This window comes from Rhea pennata, chromosome 9 (assembly GCF_028389875.1).
Source record: "Rhea pennata isolate bPtePen1 chromosome 9, bPtePen1.pri, whole genome shotgun sequence".
In the NCBI taxonomy this organism is placed as follows: domain Eukaryota; kingdom Metazoa; phylum Chordata; class Aves; order Rheiformes; family Rheidae; genus Rhea; species Rhea pennata.
In genome coordinates this window covers 26,346,413-26,369,576 of record NC_084671.1, presented here as the reverse complement: position 1 = coordinate 26,369,576, position 23,164 = coordinate 26,346,413, and the positions used below count along the sequence as shown (strand labels likewise).

General features: G+C 43.3%; 2 protein-coding genes across 6 annotated transcripts in view; both read left to right on the top strand.

Annotated features, from left to right (window-relative positions):
- Positions 1–8,254, top strand: part of DGKD (diacylglycerol kinase delta) — a 66,614-nt gene extending 58,360 nt beyond the window's left edge. For 3 of the 4 annotated variants that reach the window (XM_062583266.1, XM_062583268.1, XM_062583269.1), the window contains 3 exons: positions 597–5,094; positions 5,191–5,607; positions 7,749–8,254. In XM_062583266.1, coding sequence (XP_062439250.1) covers positions 597–686 — 90 coding nt within the window. In that variant the 3' untranslated portion in view covers positions 687–5,094; positions 5,191–5,607; positions 7,749–8,254. The remainder of the gene's footprint in view (positions 1–596; positions 5,095–5,190; positions 5,608–7,748) is intronic. The other variant, XM_062583267.1, reaches the window with a different exon arrangement.
- A 136-nt stretch (positions 8,255–8,390) lies between these two features.
- Positions 8,391–23,164, top strand: part of PROC (protein C, inactivator of coagulation factors Va and VIIIa) — a 32,116-nt gene continuing 17,342 nt past the window's right edge. The window contains exons 1-8 of one of the 2 annotated variants that reach the window (XM_062582645.1): positions 8,391–9,088; positions 10,391–10,551; positions 11,530–11,554; positions 12,106–12,216; positions 12,855–12,995; positions 13,359–13,468; positions 14,389–14,506; positions 18,767–19,468. In XM_062582645.1, the coding sequence (XP_062438629.1) occupies positions 8,983–9,088; positions 10,391–10,551; positions 11,530–11,554; positions 12,106–12,216; positions 12,855–12,995; positions 13,359–13,468; positions 14,389–14,506; positions 18,767–19,338 (1,344 nt within the window). In that variant the 5' untranslated portion in view covers positions 8,391–8,982 and the 3' untranslated portion in view covers positions 19,339–19,468. Of the gene's footprint in view, positions 9,089–10,390; positions 10,552–11,529; positions 11,555–12,105; positions 12,217–12,854; positions 12,996–13,358; positions 13,469–14,388; positions 14,507–18,766; positions 19,469–21,021; positions 21,174–21,842; positions 21,957–23,164 lie in introns of those variants that run through there. The other variant, XM_062582644.1, reaches the window with a different exon arrangement.

The window sequence follows — 23,164 nt, the reverse complement described above, 5'->3', positions numbered from 1 at the left end:
ATGTACAAGAACTTATGGTCATTCTGGTGATTTGCACGTAGTAGAAAGAGAAATATTTGGTCTCAGTGCGTGGCATTCATTGAATCTCCCTTGGATCTTCATTTGTGACTTAGACCAGCTTCCTGTTCTGCATTTCACTGTAATCTGTGTAGCTGATTCCTCTGCATGCTATCCAGCTACAGCGTGTGTTTTGTTGCATGGTACCCAAGTGTTCACGTTCATTGATGTGACCAATGACAGACTGTGTTCTGCATGTGTTTGGCTACCAGCTTCAGTCCCTGTGATCTTTGTTCTTTCTGTTCTTGTGCTTTGGCCTTTACCAGTCAAAGCAATTTGCGTTTCTGGCTGACGGTCTGCAGTTGTTCCTTGCCATTACTTTGTACTTCCTCCTCATGTGACTGTTCATTGCTCTGTCATACTCTGACAGATTTTTGATACATGGTTTGAGGTTCCATATATAACCATCAGATTTATTATCTTTCTGATTGGTTCCTCTTCTCTTTGTAACTAGGTGACTAGTTTGTAACTACTGCTTGGCGACTTGGAAATTATTTTCCCCCCTTTCTCCTAAGGTAAGATTTTCTATTTTCTTGCAGGATCTGGGTGTGACCAAAGTGGGTCACATGAAGAGGATACTGCACGGGATCAAGGAGCTGAGCCGGAATACTCCTGCCAGCGAGGTTTAGCCTCTGTTTTCACAGCCTGTGTCTACCATTCCCCCTAACTGCACAGCAGTCACAGTCTGCTCACAGAGCAGATGTGCCCACAATTGTGTCTACTGAACAGCCAAACTAGCTGTTCAGAGTTCATATCAACTAAGCGTGGTGCTACCTTTTTTTTCCTGTGGGGTACAGCTGCATCCAGTGAGAGGCACCTTATCTGCACACCCGTGGAGCCTCCTAGAGAACTCACTTGTTTGAAGAACCACGTCCTTGTGTGTGGGAAGTTCTGGTTCCAGTGACAGTGCAGGACTCCTGAGAATTGCAACACAGCTACCTTTACTGGATAATTTCATCACAGTAAAATTATTCAGTGCAAAAGATATATTGGCCAGTCTTAGTTCGGGAGCATCTGGCAGTCTTTTCAGACCCCAAACTTTCCCACTCATCTGTGTGTCACACCTGTATCTTAGAGCATTTAAATGGGACAAAGATTGTCCTTGTGTCTTACCGTAATCCTCTCCTTAATGCACCTGTGATTGCATGTGATTGCATCAGAAATTCAAAGGCAGTGCAGAGCTCCTCTTGCCGGTGAATAGCCAGTGGTTCTCACTCACTTATGCCTTGCAACAAACAATGCATGTGGTTAAAATAGCCTTTTGCACCAGCATGCTGTCTTCCGCTGGGCCTGGCTCTCCCCTCTTTCAGCCAGTGGCAATGGTACAACCTCTAGGTTTTCAGGCATTACAAACAATTGTTCAGAAATTCTTGATGATGAGAAAGGACAAAATTCTGGAGAGCCAAAAGGTTACAGGAAATCAGCTCTGACATTCCCCCTTTTGAATTCATCTTCAGGAGACCACGTGAAAGGGAGAGGAACATTACCTCGCTGTTTGGGCCATACAAGAAGTGTAAAGTAATGAAATGAGATACAGAACAACTCTCTCTGCCTTGATGGAGGGATGCAGCATGACTGGCAATGGCCAGGAGTGGCTTACTGTCCGTTTTGCGCCGTCATCATGGACATAGACAACAGGGCTGTTGCTGTGCTTCAACTTGTAGTGCATAAAATTACTTTTGGGACAAATGATACAATCTATCCATGTTACTGCATCTTTTCACCTGTATTGGTTCTTGCTGCTTTTCTCTCTTGCCCCTCTTTCTCTTGCTGCCTTGCTCCTTTACTCCAAGGTGGATGCCAAAAAATCAGGGTGCCTCAGTCATCCTGGGTTGGACTCCATGAGAGACGTCAAGCTCTTGGGGAATGTCAGGGCTCCTGCAAGAGCACTGAGGGAAGGAGGATTGTTAGAGCAGATGAGCATCATGATGAAAACTGGTGTATGTTGGTAAATAGCTTTTGGTGCCACCAAAAGTGGAGTGTGGAAAAATCAGTGCCTCCAAATCAGAGTTCCTAGATGGCCTTCAAATTTCCACTGTATTGCCTGACCCGAGTTGGGTGACTGTTAAAGCCCAAAGACCAGCAAATACATAATTATGTTGCCATATTTATCATTGCAGAGGGAGTTCAAGAGCTTTCAGTGCTGTAAAACTTGGAGAGACAGCAGGAGTGTTTAATTACTTTGTAGTTTTGTATGTATTTATTTTTTTATGACTGTTATACAGTGGCACTTGTCTGGCTGCACATGCAGACAAAGAAATGGCCGTGTATACAGTGGCATAGAAGTTAGTTTCTTGAAGACATCTTTTTTCTCTTTTATTTGAAAGGATTTTACCAAGTTGACATCAGCTCTGTAGTATAAAAACAGTCAAGGTATTTTGTGTAAAAACTTCTCTGCTTTTGAAGATTATGGGGGCTTGTTTCATCCTTGGCAAACTCTCTTGCATCCTTGAAGATTCCTCCAAGGATTATTCTGGTTCTCCCTATCTGTTTTTAACTAGTTGCCATTCATTTATGCCTGTCTTCTTAGCCTAACAACTGTCAGGGTTTGCTCATGAGAAGTTGACAGAAGACTAATGTGTTTGATTTGTCTAGCAAATATTCTGGTATAAATACTGTGGGGAGTGAGCAAGAAAAATGTTCAGCTTTGCCCCAAGTTTGTTCCTTCTTATCTATACCTTAGCGACTGCTTCTGTAGCCATATTTGTTTTTCTTTACCAGTGCAGACCCCCCTCTCTGTGTTGAGTTCATGGGGGATTAAGCAAGTAAGAATCATAGACAGAGAGTATTTTCCCATGTATTTGTTGAGATGCTGATCAGTGTCTGCTTGAGAATGAGGAGAAACCTCTGCTAAGGAGAGCTCCAGGCCATAGCCACCCTCGCTGGGGACAAGGAGCTGCTCCCTGACTGAGGAGCATGTGCGGGTAGGGTGCACGTGTGTGTCCACCCGGCAGCATGAGGCTGGGGACAGCTCTGGAGAAGGGGCAAGATCGGTGTGTGATCCTTTACACTGCAAAGGAAACACCGTTCTTGCTGCGATGCTTCTCCCAGGAACCTCATGACTAAATGTGCAAAACCAATATGCACTTACCTTGCTTGCTTATTCCTGAGGAATTTAATTCTAGCCTCGTTAGAAACAGCTCCTCTCTTGGAGCTCTTCTGACTCCAGGGGGCAGGGGAATCCAAAGAGCTCTTACATTCAGATGTTCCTTAATCCATGCCATATCTGAGGAGGACTGAAGGTCATTAGCCATCTGCTGTAGGTGATGATTTCTGCACAGATCAATCTTTGTTTCCTTTATAATCTGCCTTGTTGCTGTGTTCAGATCCTTTCTTCTGTGTGTGCACATTTTATCAAAACATTCATAGCCAGTATATCTATCACTTACCGAAGGCGAGAGGGGAAAGTTCTACCTTCTTTTAAGAGCTAGAAAGTGGGATCTATATTTAACCTGAGTGCCTTTGAATCTATGAAGGTTTATAGCTTAAAGGGTCATAGCTCTGTGTGTCTCACTGGAAAGAATACAGATTTCTGTTGCACAGATTTTATTTTTGTCAAATGTCAGAGCTATCTGCAAAGCAGGGAGCCAGGTTAAGCTTCTGGCTACGTTACTCTGGGTTGCACTTCTGATAGCTCGTTGTGGGAGAGACGCAAGAAAACTAATTGGACAGTAAAAAGTCTTTTGCTGCTTTGCCAAAAAATGGAGACTCTCCTGCAATCTCAGGTAAGACACCAGCTTGAGAGAAGCTAGAACTGCACACATTGTGTACGTGTTTGGTCTTTCAAAATACGCTACTCCTGTGAAGGCCTTGGGCCACCTTCTGTTTAATCACCCTTGGCAGCGATTTGGAAGAAGCGGGGCAGTTTTCTGCAGTGAGCTGGGCGTACAGTTTCCTCTGCTAGGAATAGTTTTCACTATGTTATCCTCCACTCTGGCCCTACTCTGGAAATTCGCCTTTAATGGCAGATTGCGGGCAGTAGCTTACCCCGCGTTAGGCTGGTTTGGTTCGGCGGGGTGGCACGTGCTGGAGGCAAGAGGGAGGCTGGCTGCGGCCCGGGCCGGCCCCCCACAGCGGAGGGGAGCTGTGCCGCTCAGGGCGCGACGTCGTGCCGGGCCGCGGGGGTGCCGGGTGCCGCGCAGCCCCAGCCCTGCCGAGGCCTCCAGCACCCCTCCGGGAACTGCTTCTGCAGCCAAGTCGTACGGAAAGCTCTGCTCCTTGTTTTAGTATTATTTAAAGCTGTGCATACTATCTATGTGATTTTGGAAAAAAGGACTGTTTACACTAAATATTTTGTATCTTAAGATGTGTGTACTGTAAAAAGAAAAAAGGAAAGGATGAAAAATGATGTTTTTCTACAGCTGTCAGCAGCAACTGCATGTCTGTATCGTCGTCCACCAACTGTTGTTCCTCAGGGGTGTCCCCGCCATTCCTGTGATCCTGTCAAAAGCATAGGGAAGCATTTGAATCCCTGTACAGTCTTGGGAAGAAGGTTTTGTGCCTTAAAAATGGGACCTGCTTCCCTCCTATTTATTATGTTAATTTATACAGTGATTACCATGGAAATGTCTCTTGTATTTTTTGTACATAGTTTACTGTTGATTGTTGTAAATACATTTTTCTTGTATATAAAGTAAACATGTTTCTGAGCTTCCAGTAAAGATTCCCTGTCACTGATTTCATTGTGTGAGCAGGCTGCAGTGCCCAGCTGGGGGGAACCAGCCAATAAACCTGTGCTGTGATAAAATGGCTTCATCTGAGTTGCATCAGAAGTTCAGAGCCGTGACTTAGAAAGGGCTTTGTTGAGGAAGTGAAATGGTAAACACAGCTGCAGATTAATTTTGGAGTACTTCGCATTGGTTTAATTAGCTTGGAGTAGAAAACATCGTATCGTTCATTTTTTTTATTAGCTGTATCTCTGCAGGAAATGAGATGCTTTGCCAGTGACGGTTTTACTGCTGCTCATTCTGGTGATAGCTCTGCTGTCTGCAGACTACAGGCAGATGGGAAGAAGATGCCCCTCAGAAATTTAGCAGGGTATTTGTTAGTTCTGCTTTCTCCTTATGGGCAATTCCCACGTGCCCGTCGACCTCTTGTCAGGCTGTGTGGCGTGACGGTATCTTCTGGTTGCAGTGGTGCCGTGCTCTGCAGTGAGAGGAGCCGCTGTTTCTCTGCTGCCGTTTGACTGCATGGGCCTCTGTGCTTTCGAATTTGTTGAAGATAATACATACAGCAACTGGAAGAAGTGAAAGCGTGTTTACAAAAACATGGGAGAAATGGATTTTCCAATAAGATAGAAGTCGACTGCTGTAATACGACACCTGCAGACTTGAAACTGAAAGATTGGGAGATGTTTGGCTGAGCAGGCTGCAGATCAGGTTGTGATCAGAAGTGGTAGAAGTCTTCATCAAAATGTTAGTTATCTTAATAACGAGGAGGAAAGAAAAGTTACCTCTGCTCACTCACACCCACAGTGCAATAAGTAGCGCTACTAAAAACTAGCAAAGAAAGAAACAGCAGGAAGAAGATCTGTTTACTCCTCTGATGCAGGTAATAAGTTAAATTTTGGACTTTATTCATTCAGGTGGCAAAAGCCAGTAGCAAGAAGCTCTCTGCCCCACTCAGTATCTCATTGCTGGGATATCAGAGCTACTGCTCAGTGCTGCAGTCTTGCTCTGATTCATCTAATGGGACTCGCAGGGGTGAAGAGGTTGGAAGGGAGATGGACCGCAAAGGCTGTCAAGCAGCAATGAGGGGGCCTTTTTGTCTTGTTTGTTAATGTGTCTGCTGAGTGTGTCTGCTGCTTTTCATCTTCTGTGCTGGGGGGTGGTCTTGTGCGGTTTGTTTTTAATCCAGCATAAAACATCAGGAGAGTCGAGCAGCCGAGGAGAGCCGCTCCTATGGGATGTGCAGCACTGGAAATGAACAGGTTGAGGAGGAACTTTGTCATCCCCCCTGTAAGGCAGCGTCAGAGTCAGAAGGCAAATTCCCTGCGCCATGGTGGCGTGCCCTTCCGGGACGCATAGCCGTGCAGCCACCAGCAGGGCCGTGGGCGACTGGGGAGGTGCGGTTCCCCTGTGGGCAGAGCAAGGAGTTTCTGAGGCCGTGAAAAGTGAGACTGTGTCTTAATAATATCTGTCTTAATAATATCTGTCTTAATAATAACTCAAAAATACATTGCAGTTCTCTAGCGACTTCTGCCTGAAGAGTTCAACCATTTGGCTGACCTCTCAAATGCCCTTTAAGGTAGTAAGTCTTAACAAGAAAAGAACAAGTGGATGAATTTGCACATGACCTAAATGATGTAGCACTTTTGTTGGCTTCGGGGTAAAATACCCCTCTGTGTGGCCTGTGGTTTTCCTCAGGGAGCAGGGAAGGGGGCGGCTTTGTATAAACAAGTAGGTCTGCACTGACTGACAAGAGGAGTTGAAGTTTTTAATTTAATTTCTGGAAAAATACATTTGAAATTATGATTTAGATTTGGAAGAGTTTGAGAGGAATGATTCAGCACTGCTGGCTATGAAGCTAAAGGCTGAGAGCACTTTTGAGATGTTTCCAGAAGGCTTCCTGTAGGAAGAGGAAGAAGACAAAGCTTTTAGCTTTTTTATATGCAGGGGAAGTGAGAAAAATAAACCACAATCCGGTATGCTCTTTGCAGGGCAGGTTGTAAGGAGAGATATTTTTAAGCTGTGAAATTTGAAAGCTCTGTGATCCTCCTTTTACTTTACAGAGATGCTTTCCTTTGATTATCAGTGCCTGTTCCTAATACCGTGCAAATCACAACTCTTTACAGTGTTCATTAAAATGGGTTGGAGCCTCCTCTCTCTTGCCGATCTCATGAACTTTCTCAGTTTGCTCCTTTTTACCTTCCTCTTCCATCCTCAGAAAAAATTTTTAATAAAGGTGAACTTAGAAAGTGGTGAGCCCAACACTGTAATGATTTAGATTAATTCTGTTCCCTGGCATGCAAGATTTGGTAGATCTTTGCACAGATCTGCAAGTATCGTGGCATATCTTTTCTTGAATCCCCTGCTCCTAGAGTCATACGTTTATGTGAGAACACAAATGTTGGCTTTTTAGTGCATATTTCTGCACAGTGATAGCAAGAGAAACAAGGAATTTAGCGGTCCCCAAAATGCAAGGACTGATGAAGAACTCGGTTGCTTCTTCCTGAATGTTAGTGTAGTTTTTCAAAAGACACCACGGCTTCTTAGGAGGCTGACCCGTTGGTTCGTAACCATTTCAGGCTGGCCATTGATGTGCTTGTCCTGAATTTCCAACCTACACCCAGGCCCAGGAACAAAAGTGTATTCAAAGACAAGTGGTAGCATAGCACTATTTCTAGACAACAAAGCCAGCTACAAATATTTTATGTTTAATAGGTGAAAGAAATGATAACACACTTGTTTCTTTTTAAATTTCCTAGTTTGCAATTGCTGTCTTTGAACCCGTTTCATAAGCTTTTCTTTATTTTCAGCAAAAATATGCTATTCATTAATCCTACCTGAAAGTTTGCTATTGAATGGCTGAATTGAGGGAAAAGAGTGTGTCAGTAAAGCTTCACAGTACACACACATGCATTCCCCAACTGTAATTTTATTTTAGATGCTGCTGCTCTTTTACACAAGTCCAGAATGGCTAAATTTTGAAACATAAACTTTGTGTGTAAGGAAAACTTGTTTTTGTGAAAGTCCACAGCCAAGCTGGTAAGGAGGGAAAAATAAAAGTTCCGCACAACAGAGCTCTCCTCAGCAGTGCCACTGAATCTGAGCTGAGATCCCTTTCCTGATGCCAGGGCAGCGCTCTTTCCAGTGAGGGACCCCGGTGGATGCACTGTTGCCCAGGTAACTTGCTTGGAGTCAGGCACTGTACAGCTCACAGATATGCTGCTATAAGAGCTGCCTTCAAAGAAGGGGAACACACTGATTTGTGCCATTTCTGAGGTATGAAAATTTCTGAAACATTGCATTTTTTCCCTCTAAAATTTTTATTATTCCAAATTCATATTGAACATCTTGGGTTAATGTGATCTAGTTCAGAACATCAGAAGCTGCAGTGCATTGGTACAGGCTCCTTGCCCTGCCTCCTCACCCGAGGTGCTAATGGGGGTGCCAGGATACCAACCATTGCACATGTGCATGGAGAGGGGCCTAGTTGCCTTGGTTGTTTTGTTGTGGAAACTTTAAGGAAAAGGTATGGTGGGAGGACTATTAAAAATAGCAAGTTGCGCTCCTTTGGGGGTGACTGAGTGCTGTGAGAAGGTGGTGGGGTCTCAGAGACCTCAGCACTGATGTGATTATACTTACACACCTTCTACAGGTGTGTAAGTATACTTAAAAGTATAACCATTACTATTTGTTAGAGAATCAAAAGCAAAAAAGCAGATCTGGAAAACGGCAGAGTGGATGCCTCCACTGTTTCGCTTTTCTCCTACATGCAAGTGATTGTCAGGCTCCCCCTGCACACTGTTTGCTTAATGACTAAAAGGAAAGCGCTTCATGTCACTCCAGAGAGTAAATATCTGAAGTTACGGATTAACTAACTTCCAGCAGAGCTCATGGTGGAAGAACAGATCACACTGACTCACACTGAATAAAGCAGTAAGTGCTTCAAAAGTATTGTATCCTTCAGGATTTCAAAGTGCAAATGTAATTAATGATGCATAAAGCTTGTCAAAGATGTCTAGGGATAAGGGGAGGTGTTGGGGCAGACAAGAAATGTTCTGGCAGAGCTGCTGTTGTGATAAAGGGAACGGCAGACCAGGCTGGAGAGTCTCTAATGAGCAGCTGCTTTGGAGCTAAAATCAGGGAGAAAGTCAAGGCACATCAGCATTCAGCCAGGGAGCTGCTCTGTGGGAAAAAATAAGTGAAGGAACTAGCTGACCTGTGTTAATAGAAACTTTCTCCCAGCAGGGTGTTCACTTTCATGCCTGCCTTTTCTTCCTTAGGTGATTCCTGCTGCAGTATGTGGAAGCTCGTCACTGTAGGGGTGCTGCTGGCAGCCTGCTCTTCACAAGTGTATGGTGCCTCAAGTAAGTTGCTCATTTTAGAGATATCCTTCACCCTCTTCCAATTACTGCCATTGCATTTGTTTTGTTGTCAGTGACAGTGTGTGGCTGGATCATTCCCGTTAGAGTTTGAATTCTTCACTCGAAGAGGTTCCCAGGCAGGGTGGTGAGCCACCATGGCTGCCTGGACCTTGCCTTTTTGAGCACTGTGAGCTGTCTGAGCAAGAGTGTCGTGAAGCAGTGGCTCAGGCTTGCTCCTGCAACACAGAGCACTGACAGCTTCTGTTTTTTAGAGCAAGCTCTCTCAGTGTGCTGGAGAAGGCCTACTGCACTGCTAATAGCATTCTTCGGGGAGGATCATGACGTTTTTAGCGGGCTCTACAAGTGTTCCAGCCAAAAAAGCAAGCAAGCCCTGAGCTGAAATGAATTGCTGTCTGAAATGTCACATGCAGAGAAATATGTTTGTGAGCAGTCGTAGCCTTCCTGAGAACACAGCTGGAAACAGAGTCTGAGGAGCCTGCCTTTGCAGCTCACCTGCCTTGGCTGTTGGGTCCTTCCCTCTCTCTAACCGTAAACCCTGCTCTTGATGCCAGACCCTGCAATACACAGATCTTCGTGGCTTTTGGCAAGGGGCAGTCAGCAGGTCCAGGTGATGTGCCTGGCAGTGAGCAGCTCTGAGGGACAGTGGGTGCTCTGCAGAGCTCATTGGCAGCCCCTTGGCAGGAGTGAACCTCAGACCCATTGCTGGAGCAGACCCACACACAGACAGGTGCCACGAAGCAGTAATACCTTTAACACTACTTACCAATTCCAAGGTGCCATGCTGGGCACAGGGCAGGAGTGTGCATTAGGAGTCTTGTAGTACCTATTTAGGGAGAAATGCACATGGACATAGCATAGAGCCCCTAGCCTTTGGGATACTGTGCTGTGGCAATTGTATAGAGCCCAGAGGATTTTATTAGCAACAATTCAAATTGCCATTGTAAAGCCAATCACTACCTACTTTTCAAATTCTTTTATTCCGTCTGTATCAACTGTGACTTCTCTGTGGTAACTCTGGAGCAGGCCAGCCTTTCCACCCAGTATTTTCAGTGCATTGACTGATTGTCACACTTTGCATGACTGAGGAGGCTCTGAAACATCTCACACCTCATTTCAGCAGTACTCCTCTTGGGGCTTGGCATTGCTGAAAAACAGGCAGCAAGTTACTCAAGGTGATACTGTGCTCACTCAGAGAAAGGTCCAACAGCATCACACACACAGCATCAGCCTGTGCACAGCACTTCCAAGGATTCCCTGCTTGTGCTCTCATGTTTTTGCTTCCAGTATTTTACAGCGACAGAGATGCAAACCAAGTCCTGAAAATCCAGAAGCGGGCAAACTCTTTTTTGGAAGAGCTCAAGCCAGGCTCTGTGGAACGTGAGTGCAATGAAGAACACTGTGACTTCGAGGAGGCCAGTGAGATATTTGAAACCAGAGAAGCAACAGTAAGTTGTTTTTGTAAGGATTAACGTGACACTTAACCAATCGTTTGTTTTCTTAAAGTGTTGCACTCCTGGGCATAGGAGAGCTCGCTATCAGCACTGAGTGTGCATCTCTCCTGATTCCTAAGGTATAGGCATGTTTTTGAAAGTCATTATGTTAGAAAGATTAAGTTACCGCTTGTTCTTTGAGCCATAGCACTCGATTGCTCATGCATGCCCTACCTGACCCAACCATGAGATTCAGGTCCAAGCCAGGTAATCCCAATCCCTGCTTGACCCCATTGGCTATTCTTGCTACCACAGAGTTTTTCAGTCCTTGCCTCTTGTCTGTTCCCCAACTCTGACTGCCTTTCAGTGCATCTCCCCAGTCTCCTACCTGTACCTGACAAACATTTCTGCACCTTACTAGCTCTTCTCTCCTTCTCCAAACATCACCTTTTCAATCAGATGCTACATTTATCTTACAAATCACTGGTTCCTGCACCTTTCCACCTTTGGCTGACATGTTAGCTTGGGCTTTTTCTTAGTGCCTTATTATTGCATTAAATACAGCAGGCTTGCTGCATAGGACTAACCCATCTTTGCTATCCCTCAGACTGAGACTTCTTTCACTGCCTTCACAATCCCCATGTTTTGCCTAACTGTAAATAAATGTAACTGCACTTGACAGTACGGGTGATTTACCTGGTAAAGTGTCAAGGAAACAGGGAGTCTCAGAGAGAATTCAGGGGAGTGGTGCTGGTGAGTCTGCAAGCATGGCAGGAGGGATTGGTGCTACGCAGGAGGTGGCTGTGACACATGAACCTGAGTACTGGCCAGTTTGTTGGTTTGTAGTGCCTGTCACAAGACTGTCAAGAAAAATGACACCGATCCTATTGACCAAAGTGCTGTGCTTTGTTGACCAAGACCGTGATACATTTCAAATCCCTTGCTTGTGAAAAGTCTACTTCTAGTCTTAATGTAAGCTTTATTTCTCCACAGCTAGATTTTTGGAGCAAATATGTAGGTAAGTAAAAAAGACTTTCCTAATCATCTCTGTGTTTCCTCCTGTGTAACTAGTGTTCTGCATTTCTGCTGTTAGGTACCACATACTGATTCAAATTCTTCTTTCTTGTATGCGGTACGCAGACAGTCTTTCTGTCCCATTTTATACACAACCTTCAGGAAAAGCTTCAAGTACCTCTGTGCCTATCATCAGTCATCTCCTTGGAGCTAAGCCACTGGTCAAAAGTGATCACTGATACTCTAATCCTGCCTGGTAGGGTCCAGAGCAAAGCCCCACCTTTGCTCTTCAGTCCCCCAGCAACCTGCCTTTGCCCTGCCTCGTTCTGCTCTTTCTTTCCCTTCTGCCTGCTCCGTGCACTCCACAGCTGTGCTTCAGAACCCAAACAAGCACCCTTGTCTCTGGGTCAGCACCGCAGAGTTATCACCATTTGGTGGCGGAAACTCTGGTGCACAATTTTGGGAGGATCTGCTGGTGCTGATGTTTGATCTCTGAGGCTCCTGAATCTGAGGATACTAGGATTCAGGCTCTGGGTTTTCCTGCCTCTCTTTCAGATGGAGATCAGTGTGTCCCACAGCCTTGTTCCAATGGTGTCTGCAAGGACAATATTGGAAAATTTTCTTGCATCTGTAACAAAGGATGGGAGGGAGCTTTGTGCAATTATGGTAAGGCTGTCTTTAATCCACTGTATAGATAACATTATTAGTGATAGGGATCTCAGAGTATGGAGATCAACATTTTGGCATTGCACAGTATACTTGCTTTCATTTCTGATGTGATTTCTGTGTTACTTCCTGACTTGGTAAAAGGATTATTTGTGCTTATTGAAAGCAAAATGAATTTTGTGTTGCCATGGGGAAAGTTGGGAGATTTGAGACATCTAAGTTTTACAGAAATACTGGAAATAATTCAGTAAAACAGGATTTTCAGTAGCTTTAGATGTGTCAGTACGATGGATGATGGTGAGGGGTCTTTTTACAATACAGGATTAAAAACAATCTGCTGCAAAGATCTGATTGTCACACTGTGATGATTTCTTCCTCCGGGTAAAGCTGGCTAGTACACTCAGTGATGAGCAGTGACACATGCTGGTGTCTGACTCACACTGACGAAGAATATTTTCAGTCTTCAGTCTGTGCATGCCCTGACAGTAATCTCTCGGTTCTCCATCTCCCCACTGCCTTATTCTAGACCTGTTTGCTGTCTCAGACCCTCACGTCATTTTGCAGCTTTACCCTCCTGTGACTCTTCAGCTTTCCAGCTTCTCAAGTCTCTCTTGCTGTTCCTCTTTTTTTTTCCCCAGAGGTCAAATACACCAACTGTTCTATCGACAATGGAGGATGTGAGCACTTCTGTAGGGATGACCCTGCCAACCAGTGCCGCCACTGCAGCTGCGCGTCTGGGTATCGCTTGATGAGCAACCATACCATGTGCAAGCCTGTTGGTAAGAAGAGGATGTTTGTAGTCCAGATTTGATGGAGGATTATTCAAGTGTGAAATAAGAGTCTTTTACCGAATAATTCCTAATAATTTTCAAAGCACCCACTGCATAGAGAGTAGCTCTGTACCAGCATTTTCCAGCTCCATGCCCACTTCATGGCCATTAAGAATCCAACCTGTGCCTCTGCTTACCTCACTGAGCCATATAGGTGGATCAGGAAACTACCTCCTCCGCAAAGCAGCAAAGGACTTCCACAAAGCCACTAATAGTACAGCCTAGTTTAGAGAGAAGGGGAAAAGCTTTTGGAAGAGGTTTTTTGTTAGGTCATCTGGTCTTTGCTAGTTAACTTCTCTGCATGTCTTGTAGTGGAGTTCCCTTGTGGAAGAGTGAAAGCGGACCATGTTGAAACCAAAGGAGGATTCAATATTCGGCTCATTGAGGGGAAACCAGGAAGAAGAGGAGACAGCCCTTGGCAGGTGAGGAGAAAAGAATAGGTATTTCCAGAATAGCTCTCTCTGCCCAGCTATTCCAGAAAGGCTCCTGCATTAGCAGTGACAGCATCATACAAAGCTGATTACCTTGGCATAGATTTTCCAAGAGTAACTTGAAAGTTAGAGTACCAGAGAAATAGTTTCTCATCTGTTAGGACTCTGGGCTTGTCACTGTTGCCAAGCTTTTTACCTTGCCAACAGTGCCAAGAGAAGGGACAGTGATGAACTCACGTATTCTGTCACTCTGTGCTGGGGAGGCCACTTCATCCCTGCAGCTCATGCAGCCTGCTACATGCTGCAGCTACTGTAGAGCATTAAGGTAGGAGTGGAAGGTAATTTCTCTCCCTTTCTGTTTGTAGCTGTTCTTATAAACCTTATCTGTCATAAGTTCAAGTTAGCAGGTTTAGTCAGCAGAATGTGCCATAGCTTCATAGAGCAAGTTGGGATGTCAGAAAGAGGTGCACTTACAGAGCGAGCATGCCATGAAACTAGTGAGCGTGTATACTCAGAGCCTAGTTCCTCTTTGACATAAAAGGCCCTTTTACACCATCACATGAGAATTGCAGCCTGAGACAACATACTGTCTTCTGGCATGCAGTGGACAGAAGAATAATCCCCTCATTTGAGCTCAGGGTTTCAAAGTTTCTGAAGTATCCGAGTGCTTCCTCACCATGACCAACATCATCCCTTGCTGATTTGGATAAAGCCAGCCCTCTTTAGTCCTTTGTAGATGTTCCATAGAGATCTTCTTCATAGTGCTTTTATCCCACTGCAGAAGCTTTGACTTCAATAAATGTAACATGCTTTGGTGCCTGAGGCATTAGTGTATTTTGCAACCAGGAAGAGTGTGTATTTTTTGAGAGCCATATTTCCTGTGATGTGAGATCTCTCTGTCTTTCTTTCAGATTATGCTGCAAAATAGCAATGGGAAATTTCTATGTGGGGGCGTTCTCATCCATCCATCTTGGGTCCTAACAGCAGCACACTGCGTTGAAACACGAGAGGGGCTTAAAGTGAAACTTGGTATGGAGAAAAAAAAATTATCCCCCTTTTTTAAATGCAGCTCTTTCATTCCCAAGGTTTGTCATCTCAGGAGAAAAAACAGTAGGTTATAAAGGGGAAAGTCCTTCTGGATATAGCAAGTGGGTTGTTTAGGTAGCATTTTAATATGCACTTTAACCCAAATCAAAAAATATTAGTAAAACTACATGATTTTGCTTGAGCAGCTGTCTACTTACCGTGAGAGTGAACTTAAGTCTTCTTGAGCTTTACTGCCTGTCTTGAAGGTAGAGAAATGGAAAAGTTAAGGTAATCTGTGCTCTCAAATTTAGATTGTGTTCTAGGAAAGCTCTTCTGCTTGTGTATTTCTGCTGGTAAAAGTATTTAAGGTCACCCCAATGCTAAAGAAACTCTTTTTTCCAAAGTGTATGTAAAGTCTTGAGCCCAGGAGGAGAAAGAACCTAGGTATGCGTCAGTGTCACAGTGTCTCTTCCTACCTTTTGATATATTTGAATGTCTTTGCTTAAAAGAGTTGGTGGAGAAGGAGGAGAGGTGTTGCAGAACAGCAATACTGACAGATGAGCTGTAATGTAGCGTTACTAGCACTGCTGCACTTGAGCATGACAAAACGTATATTGGGTACAGTACCACTCTTGAATTAACAGATAAAGATAATTAGTGTTCCATTCAAATTTAAGTAGTTTCTTCTGTTTTATTGTTTTCTATCTACTATTGGTGACATTAGAGGGATATTAGCTGAACTGCTTTCTTTCTCCTTTAGTGAAAAGGTTGTTTCAGTAAGTGTGGAAGGTCTTGGAAATGTATTGGGTTTTGTATGTTCCATATGCATTGTTGACGTGAAAACGTGTGAGGCCAGAAACATTTAAGGGATGTATGGATGGATATGTTTATGTCCATCCTCCATTTTGTTCAACGTACAGGATGAATGGAGAAGTATGCAATATTCCCTTGTGTTCTCTTAGTGCCAGAATAACCATTTTTTCTAGAGGGATTTCAAAGTAGAAGTGACCGTGGTAGCTTATAAATATACACATAAACTGTGCATACCGACTACGCATCTACAAACACTTAAAGTTAATAGTAACTTTCTTCCCTATTGAGTGATTGTTCATACGTACTTTCAGGTTATAGTGAGTCCTGAGAAGCAGAAACTTCTGCAGGTTACTTGATAAAGTGTCTTGGAATGTTTTTTGGGGAAAAGTAGCTATTGAAGGCTATGTTGGAATCCTCCGTGGTGCTTGACGTAGTTGTGAATGGAACTTCATTGGGACAGACCTGCAGGTCTCAAGGATGGAAATATTGCCTAGGGGAAATATTGAAGATGTACTCAGATCACTCCACCTGGGTCTCATACTGCAGGTCTTGGTGGAGATCTTTCCCGTGTGACAAGCTTTCAGCTGGGATAGCCATGCCCAAAGATCTCTTTCTGCAGCAAGGAAAGAAGGGGTAGGATCTGTCAAGAGAGTCTTGTGCTGTCCAAATGGGGGTGGGAGGGGAGATAAGCAGTTTTCAAAAGCTGCTTTTGAAAAGGACGGTGTCAGCACTTGAGAACTCTGTTTTGAGAAGGTTAATTTTTTTTGGCTCACCTGAAACTCAGGAGACACCTTACACACAAATTTGTAGAATGCACATAATTTATAATGAATACACAAAATAATTGGTAGTGTAAAAATGATCAGCAAGAAGGAGGTGAATCTTTCCCAGTTTTCCAAGTTACCCACAAGACCTTCCTTAACACATGAAGCAAATGTATGGCCATGGATTGTGAGTTGTGACTTCTGACCAGAGAACCCCTCTCATTAAGCCTCAAGGAATCTTGCTGTGGTGACATGGAGTCCACAGAAAGGCCCTCTACAGTGGTGTGGGGTGCGCGTGCAGGGCTCAATGGCCACAGCCTGGGACTTCAACAGCAAGAGAAAGAAAAATCTTAATATCTAGATGATACTCCAGGTCAAGTAAAAAGGGAACCTTTCTAAGACCCAGCTTAACATCACATGGTGGTCCTTTCACATGCATCTTTTGGGCACTTCAGTGCCACCAAAAAAGCTGATTCTCATCAGGAAAGGACACACGTGCTCTAAACCCTAGAGACATCCACCATCAAGGCTCTGAGATGCCTGGAACGGAGGCATCACTGTGCTAGGGCAGGTGTGAACTCCGTGACCATAACAAAGGCATCTATCATGAAACTGTGGAGTTCTTACTAGACCTGCTTCTATCAACTGACTTCATCCTGCTGTGCCTCTCTGCTGACTGTCTGTAAGAGCAAAACTGGAGAGGAAGCTTGTGTCAAGGTTTGCAGTCAGGAGGTTGAGCAGTAGTGTAGGATCCTAGAGCAGGATTCACATGGATTGTTGATGTCTGAAATGAAAAGTTACATCTTGGAGTAGCTAAAGTTCTGGAAGATGGGCTTGAGAACATCATCCCAAATCTCCTGCTGATAGCTCTTGTTCGTACCTCTCCAGGTTACAGCACCAACAAGAATATTCAGAGCTCCAAGAAAGCAGAGCAGAGAGGTGGATGTAACAATAGTTGCATCAATTCAAAATACTAAGTCTCTCCCTTTCGAGAACAGATCTTACAATTCCTTGTTTATGTAGAACCTCAGGGTAATATTTTTCTGCCAGCTACAAAATATCATGTTCCTTAATGTGTAGAAGGGACTAGATGTGTTTCACACAGTTTCTAGGTTCAGTACCTCTAGGTGTGGATAGGACTTTGAAACTCTTGGGGTAGATAACAACTGAGAAAGGAAGTATTCATGACCAGAGGTCAAAAGGATGTCCTCTTGTGGAGGTGTTTGGAAGGGAGAAGGGAGAAACTGCTTTGGTGGCGCTGCTGCAGGAGCTGTTGCTCACCTGTTTGTAGTTGGCTGTCAGGAGCTAGAGAGTCCGTGGCCGTACTTGTATACGGAGCATGTGAAGCCTGGCTGAAGGTATGGTCCCACACAACTCCACTGGCTTCTCCAGAAGAGGTGCTCTCACAGTGACCGAGTCCACAGTCACTTCAGTGAATTCTGAGGTCTAAAGCAGAGCTTTGTAGCTGTGAAGATAGGAAAAAAACCTGCCCCTTACCATTGGGAATCCATGACAGCCAGCCCCCTGCCAAGGTTGCTGCAAAATGAATGCACGTAGTAAGAAATTCTGCTCCAAGAGCACTGCCACCATGAAGAAGAGAGGTCGTAACAGCAGGGAAAAAATGGATTTGTGTGTAATGGCTTGATAATAACAACCTCTTCGAGCTTTGGTACTATATAATACAGGTGCCTGGCAGATCCGTTTCAGGTATGGAAGCGTGCTGTTCCCTGTGGGTATATATGGTAATGTTGGCTGTCTGCAAAGGAGCAAGAAGAGAGACTCAGAAATAAGTGATCTGGAAATCCAAGACTAGACTTGAGAGGTGTTTTGAGAATCTAATTCTTGATTGGTCTTAAGGCTGTTACACTTGGAGACACTGTGACTCTTTTACAGGAAAAAAACCCACACAATTAATTTTTGTGACTCACTCTCAAGATCATATTGGACAGATCCTTCTCTGTCTTTTCCAGTGTATCACATACAAATGACTTGTTCTTGCCTTTGTGGCTCTTTTCAACTTAGTTTCCTATTCACTTTTGCATAACTGCTTGGCTCGTGAAGTGGCCATGATTGTGTAGTACAAATAATGACGGAGAAGTCTTAAGTGGTCAGAAACTCTTTAAAATACAGCTCCAAGGTTTTAAAAAAGGAGCAGTCTTTGCTAATATGTCACATTTATCTTTTAGATTCTGAATTTCAGTCATTCAGATACTGGATATACAGCAAAACACTCATACTACTGTAAATTTCTTGCTTTGCTGCACTCTTGGTCTTCCAGGTTTTAATACTGACTCTAAGAAGATTATTTTCCTCCTCAAGAGTATCTCTCTAGTTACACGCAGAGTACAGTAATATGGACATAACATGGCAATGCAGAAGCATTTCAGTTTCTCAACTGATGAGCCTAACTCTGGAATACTAATTCATTTAGTACCACATTTATTCATAGTACAGACAAATATGAAAAGAGTAAAGATTTATCGTGCATTAAATTAAATTGAACATGTTAACCTAAAAACAAAATGAGCAAATGTCTCTGTTGCAAGGATATTAAAAGCGGAACGTAGACTCCTAAAGCGCCAGTGTAATCCAGAGACTTTAGTGGTGAAGGTGAAGGAGGACTCCCTTTGCTTTGACAGATCAGAAAGCTCAGGAACATCTCTCATCTTCTTGTTTGCTCTTCCAGGTAAATATCACCGTTTCCGTACTGAGGCGGAGGAGCAAACCATTTGGGTTGACAAACATATGAGCCATGAAAATTATAACAAGGAGACTTCTGACAATGACATAGCCATGCTGCACTTGGCTGAGCCTGTGACGTATAACAAATACGTGCTCCCTATCTGTCTTCCCACCAGGGACCTGGCAGAACATGAGCTGACAACAAATGGGAAGCAAATGGTGATAACTGGCTGGGGCAGCACAAGTGAGGTTGCCAAGAAGAATTACTCTGCTGTCCTCAGTTATATTGAAATCCCCATGGTTGCCCGGAATGAGTGTGCCCAAGCTATGAGATTTGCTATCTCTGATAACATGCTGTGTGCTGGGAGCTTAGGAGACAAGAAAGATTCCTGCAGTGGGGACAGTGGAGGCCCCATGATCACTAAATTTAGGGATACTTGGTTTCTGGTTGGACTAGTGAGCTGGGGCGAAGGCTGTGGAAGACTGGAGAAATTTGGAGTCTACACCAAAGTTAGCCAGTACCTTGAGTGGATCCAACGCCACATAGATGACATGTTTGCTTCTTTTAAGGGTTAATTCTTACATTGTGAGTCTGGAATATTGTGGCTGTGTGCTAGTGACAGTATGCAGTATAATGTACTGTCAAATCTTCAGGATTAAATATTGCATATATCTTAACCTCGTGTACTGTTTTCCGTGGTACTTTTTCTAGCTTATGTTGTTTATTTGTAACGTGGTCCTACTCAGGCTTACAGCCAAGAAACAGTACCCTGTTAAGCTTAGATGCTGTAAACGATAAGGTTGTTCATGGTGCAAAGGATATGCCTTTGAAGAGTAAAATGACTGAACTGGTTTGAGAGGTGAGGAAGGGCAGGAGAAGACCGAATTAGAGAGACCAATTTAGGGAAGTGGTTCAAAAATCAGTTTAGTAATACAGTTCCGTCACCTCAGCTTTACTCTGTCACGTTATCCACAATCATTAATTTGGTTTGCTCTGCATTTGCGTAGCTTTTCTTTCAACACAATGAAATTTTAACAGGATCATCATTGCCTCCACTCATTCACATTTTACTCCAGTGCTCACAGATTAAGTTAATTAAACAGGTCAGCAGAACTTCTCCATATTTTCAATTTCTTGCAAAATCAGTGCCTGATTTTCTCCCTGCATGCACCTCCTTAAAAGTCAATGCTTCTACTGTTACTCAGAAGAATTAATTCCAAGCTTTTGCATACTCTTTTTATCTTAATGTCTGTAAATCTCTTCTAATTAGTAAGATAAGCAAATTATTAGAAAAGAATGCTTATGTTAGTGAATGCAATCAGTTGCAGGCAATATTAGCCTACCTAGTATTTACTGATAACTTTTTTGTTTGCATCTGTATCTATATGTATTTGACAGTAAATAAAATAAAGATATATAGCACCAATAAAGCCACAGGAAGCAGTAATAGTCAAAATGAAGTTTAATACAATGACAGTTTTTGCAGGTTTAAAAATTGGTATCAGAATTTATAAGAAATTTAATATGCTCTCAAGCAAAGAGGCTTAATATCCCTTGAATTTGTGGCCTTAGGCTTGCTGACTCACAAGCTGCTTACATGTTTGTTAAGCAAGTGCTGAGGTTGATTCTTGCATAAAAGTAGCAACGCTCACAGGCCAAGGGCTTCATGTTGGAGGCGAGCTGAAACCAAAGAGTACGTTCAGCCCCCTCTGTCTCTCTCTCTCCCCTACATGCACACTTTTTTCTTTGGTGCTAGATTTAAAAATGAATAAATGTTAAAGAATTATGCTTCTTTGAACAGCAGCTTTCTAGCCAAGGCCTGAATTGGGAATATAAGCTTCTGAGAAGACTGAGGTTGCTAGACATTAAATTAGAAGGAAAAACAGCATTGTATTCAAAATCAGTAAAATGTGTCTTAACTAGAGGCTGTAATGTCTGTGAATAGCCATGATTACTGCAGGGCAGTGTTTGCCCTCCTGCTGTGAATCCTCCTACACGCTCACAACTTTGCATATTTCAACAGAAGGGTCCATAGAGGAGCTTGGGTATTTTCCATATCAGTTGATCTTACTTACTGAAAGAAGATGGAGCTTCAAAAATCCTCTCTCAAAAACACCAAATTTTCCTGAAAAAAGTTGTTGCAGGGAAGTCACTTTTGTTGCTGGAGGATGTTTTTAAAGACAGCTTTTTAAGAATATGTGTGTAGGTGTGTGTGTAGAAACACATGCACACCATTTTATTTTGATTTTGGGTTCCAGGTGTGTTTCACAGAATCCAGAAGGTTGTTTCTCCTCTGTCAATATTTGTGACTGGTTAATGATCAATCTCTTGACCTCATGGCTGTTCCTGGTGTACATCCAAATCTCTCTTCTGTCTTCCCTTAAGAAAACAGAAAAGAAAAGGGAAAAAAGTGAGTATAATTGTATGGGTTTCTGTAAAGCGAATGTATTCTGGGTCCTGTGTTTTGGAAGATGACACAAATAGAGAAATAACTCCTATCAAACCCTGGCAAAATTGTTGAAACTGTGAAAATAAAGAAGTACAAACTTCTCTCTCATAAAATTTACTGCCAGGTATGTGGTGGCTAGTTTCCTAATAAAAATTCTAGCATATGGTCTTATTAAATAAGACAGTCAGTAATTACACGACAGCTACTGTCATTAGAAACAACTGGCTGAACCGTGTGGCTCCGACCTCAGCCTGGGATCCTTCGCAGTTTAAACAAGGCTGTCAGGGGAGCTGGCTTCTGCTCAACTTGGGCCTGATCCATGCCTGTCACATTCGTCAGAGCTTTGCTGCCACTTCCATGGGCTTTGGATCAGACCCTGTGCCACTTTCTTGAGCGATGTCAATCTGTACACGTTGCCTTGTGAACTACGGGGATTCCTGTTTTAGTATGCATCATCAGTGTTGTTAGAGCAAGAAAAAGGAAATCAGAGCAAAATTAATCCATTAGTTTTTGTTCTTTTTTCAGTCTTCTGTCCTCTTGCTTCTACTTCTGTCTCTTTTTTTGCTCTCTGCTTGACCCTTGTTGCCTTTGTGATGGTATGCCAGTTTCATTCTCCGTTTCCCTCTGCAGGTAAGCAGCAGGAAGCCAGAGGATTCCAAAAACTCACTAAAATGGAGAGAGGTTCCTCACTTGTGATGTTTCTCCTACTAATGTGCTCCATCAACAGCAGCTGTCCATATTCAGGTAGGTACTTCTGAATTACGTTTTTAACCTAATTGTCTTGTAGTGAGCATCCTGGCGTTCAAACTGAAACCACATTCTTTTTCTGAAAACAAACTCCTGAGTGTTCAGGGAGCACTTCCTGAAATGCACAAGAGAAAAATGAATATTCATTTATATTTGGGAAAGAAATCACCATTCTTATCTTCCTGTGTAGACCACTGTCCTGTGACAACTCTTCTCTTTGTGACACTGGAACGAAAATTCAAATTACTTTTGCAAAGCCACATTTTCAAATTTGGGGAACTAAAATTAGGCACTTTGGGCATGTTTTCTAGGGCCTTTATGTTGATTTTTACTATTACTACTAGTAGCATATGACTTCAAAGAGCCTTAGAACAGAGTGCAAGAATGGAAAGGATAATGTGGCTGTCCTTGCAGAGGAAGGAAGAGTAGAAGATAGCAGGAGTGACATCTGTAAACTAGAAGGCTTTACAGTAGGTGTGGCCTCTGTATGGTGGTACTTACTGTACGTATATCCTTTAAAGACGACCCCAGAACTCAACTGATAATGGTAACTTCACTGATGTGAGTGAAAGGTGTTTTCCCTGTTACCAGACAGTAGGATCTCTCCAAAGCTTTTCTCAGCTAAGAGTTACTGTGAACTGTTTCTAATTGCCTAGAAGTGAAGCAATTTAGTATTATTCTAGAATTTCAGTGATTGATAAAGATACTTGGGCAAATGCAAAGCAGTGTGTGCCTTTATGGTCCATCTGCAAAACTGGGTTCTCTGTAAGAGGGTTTTGACTTGTGTCTAGGTCACTAAACTGTGAATAGGAAAACAGCACTGTTAAATGCCTGATGTATGAAGTTTTAGTAAACTATGTTAGATTTACAAGATGAGCTTTTTCTTTTTGAACACTTCTAAGCAGTATTTTTTCACAAGCTTTCTTTCAGGTGCGAAGGCTTTGGATGTAGGGCCATTCTTCTGGAAGTCTAACAAAAAGGCAAAAATCTTCTCTAAATAGTGGCTTAGGGCTCAATTCAGTCCCTACGTGTAAGGGTCCAGAGGTGTCCAAGATGGTATATTGTATCCATAGAACCACAAGGGCTGAGAGGGAGAGAAGACAGGAGGTGCAGTGCAACAGCTGAAGGCCAAGCCAAGTACCCTGTGACATCTCAAATGTCATTAGAAACTTGGGTGGGCAACTGAATTAAACCTGCTCCATCAC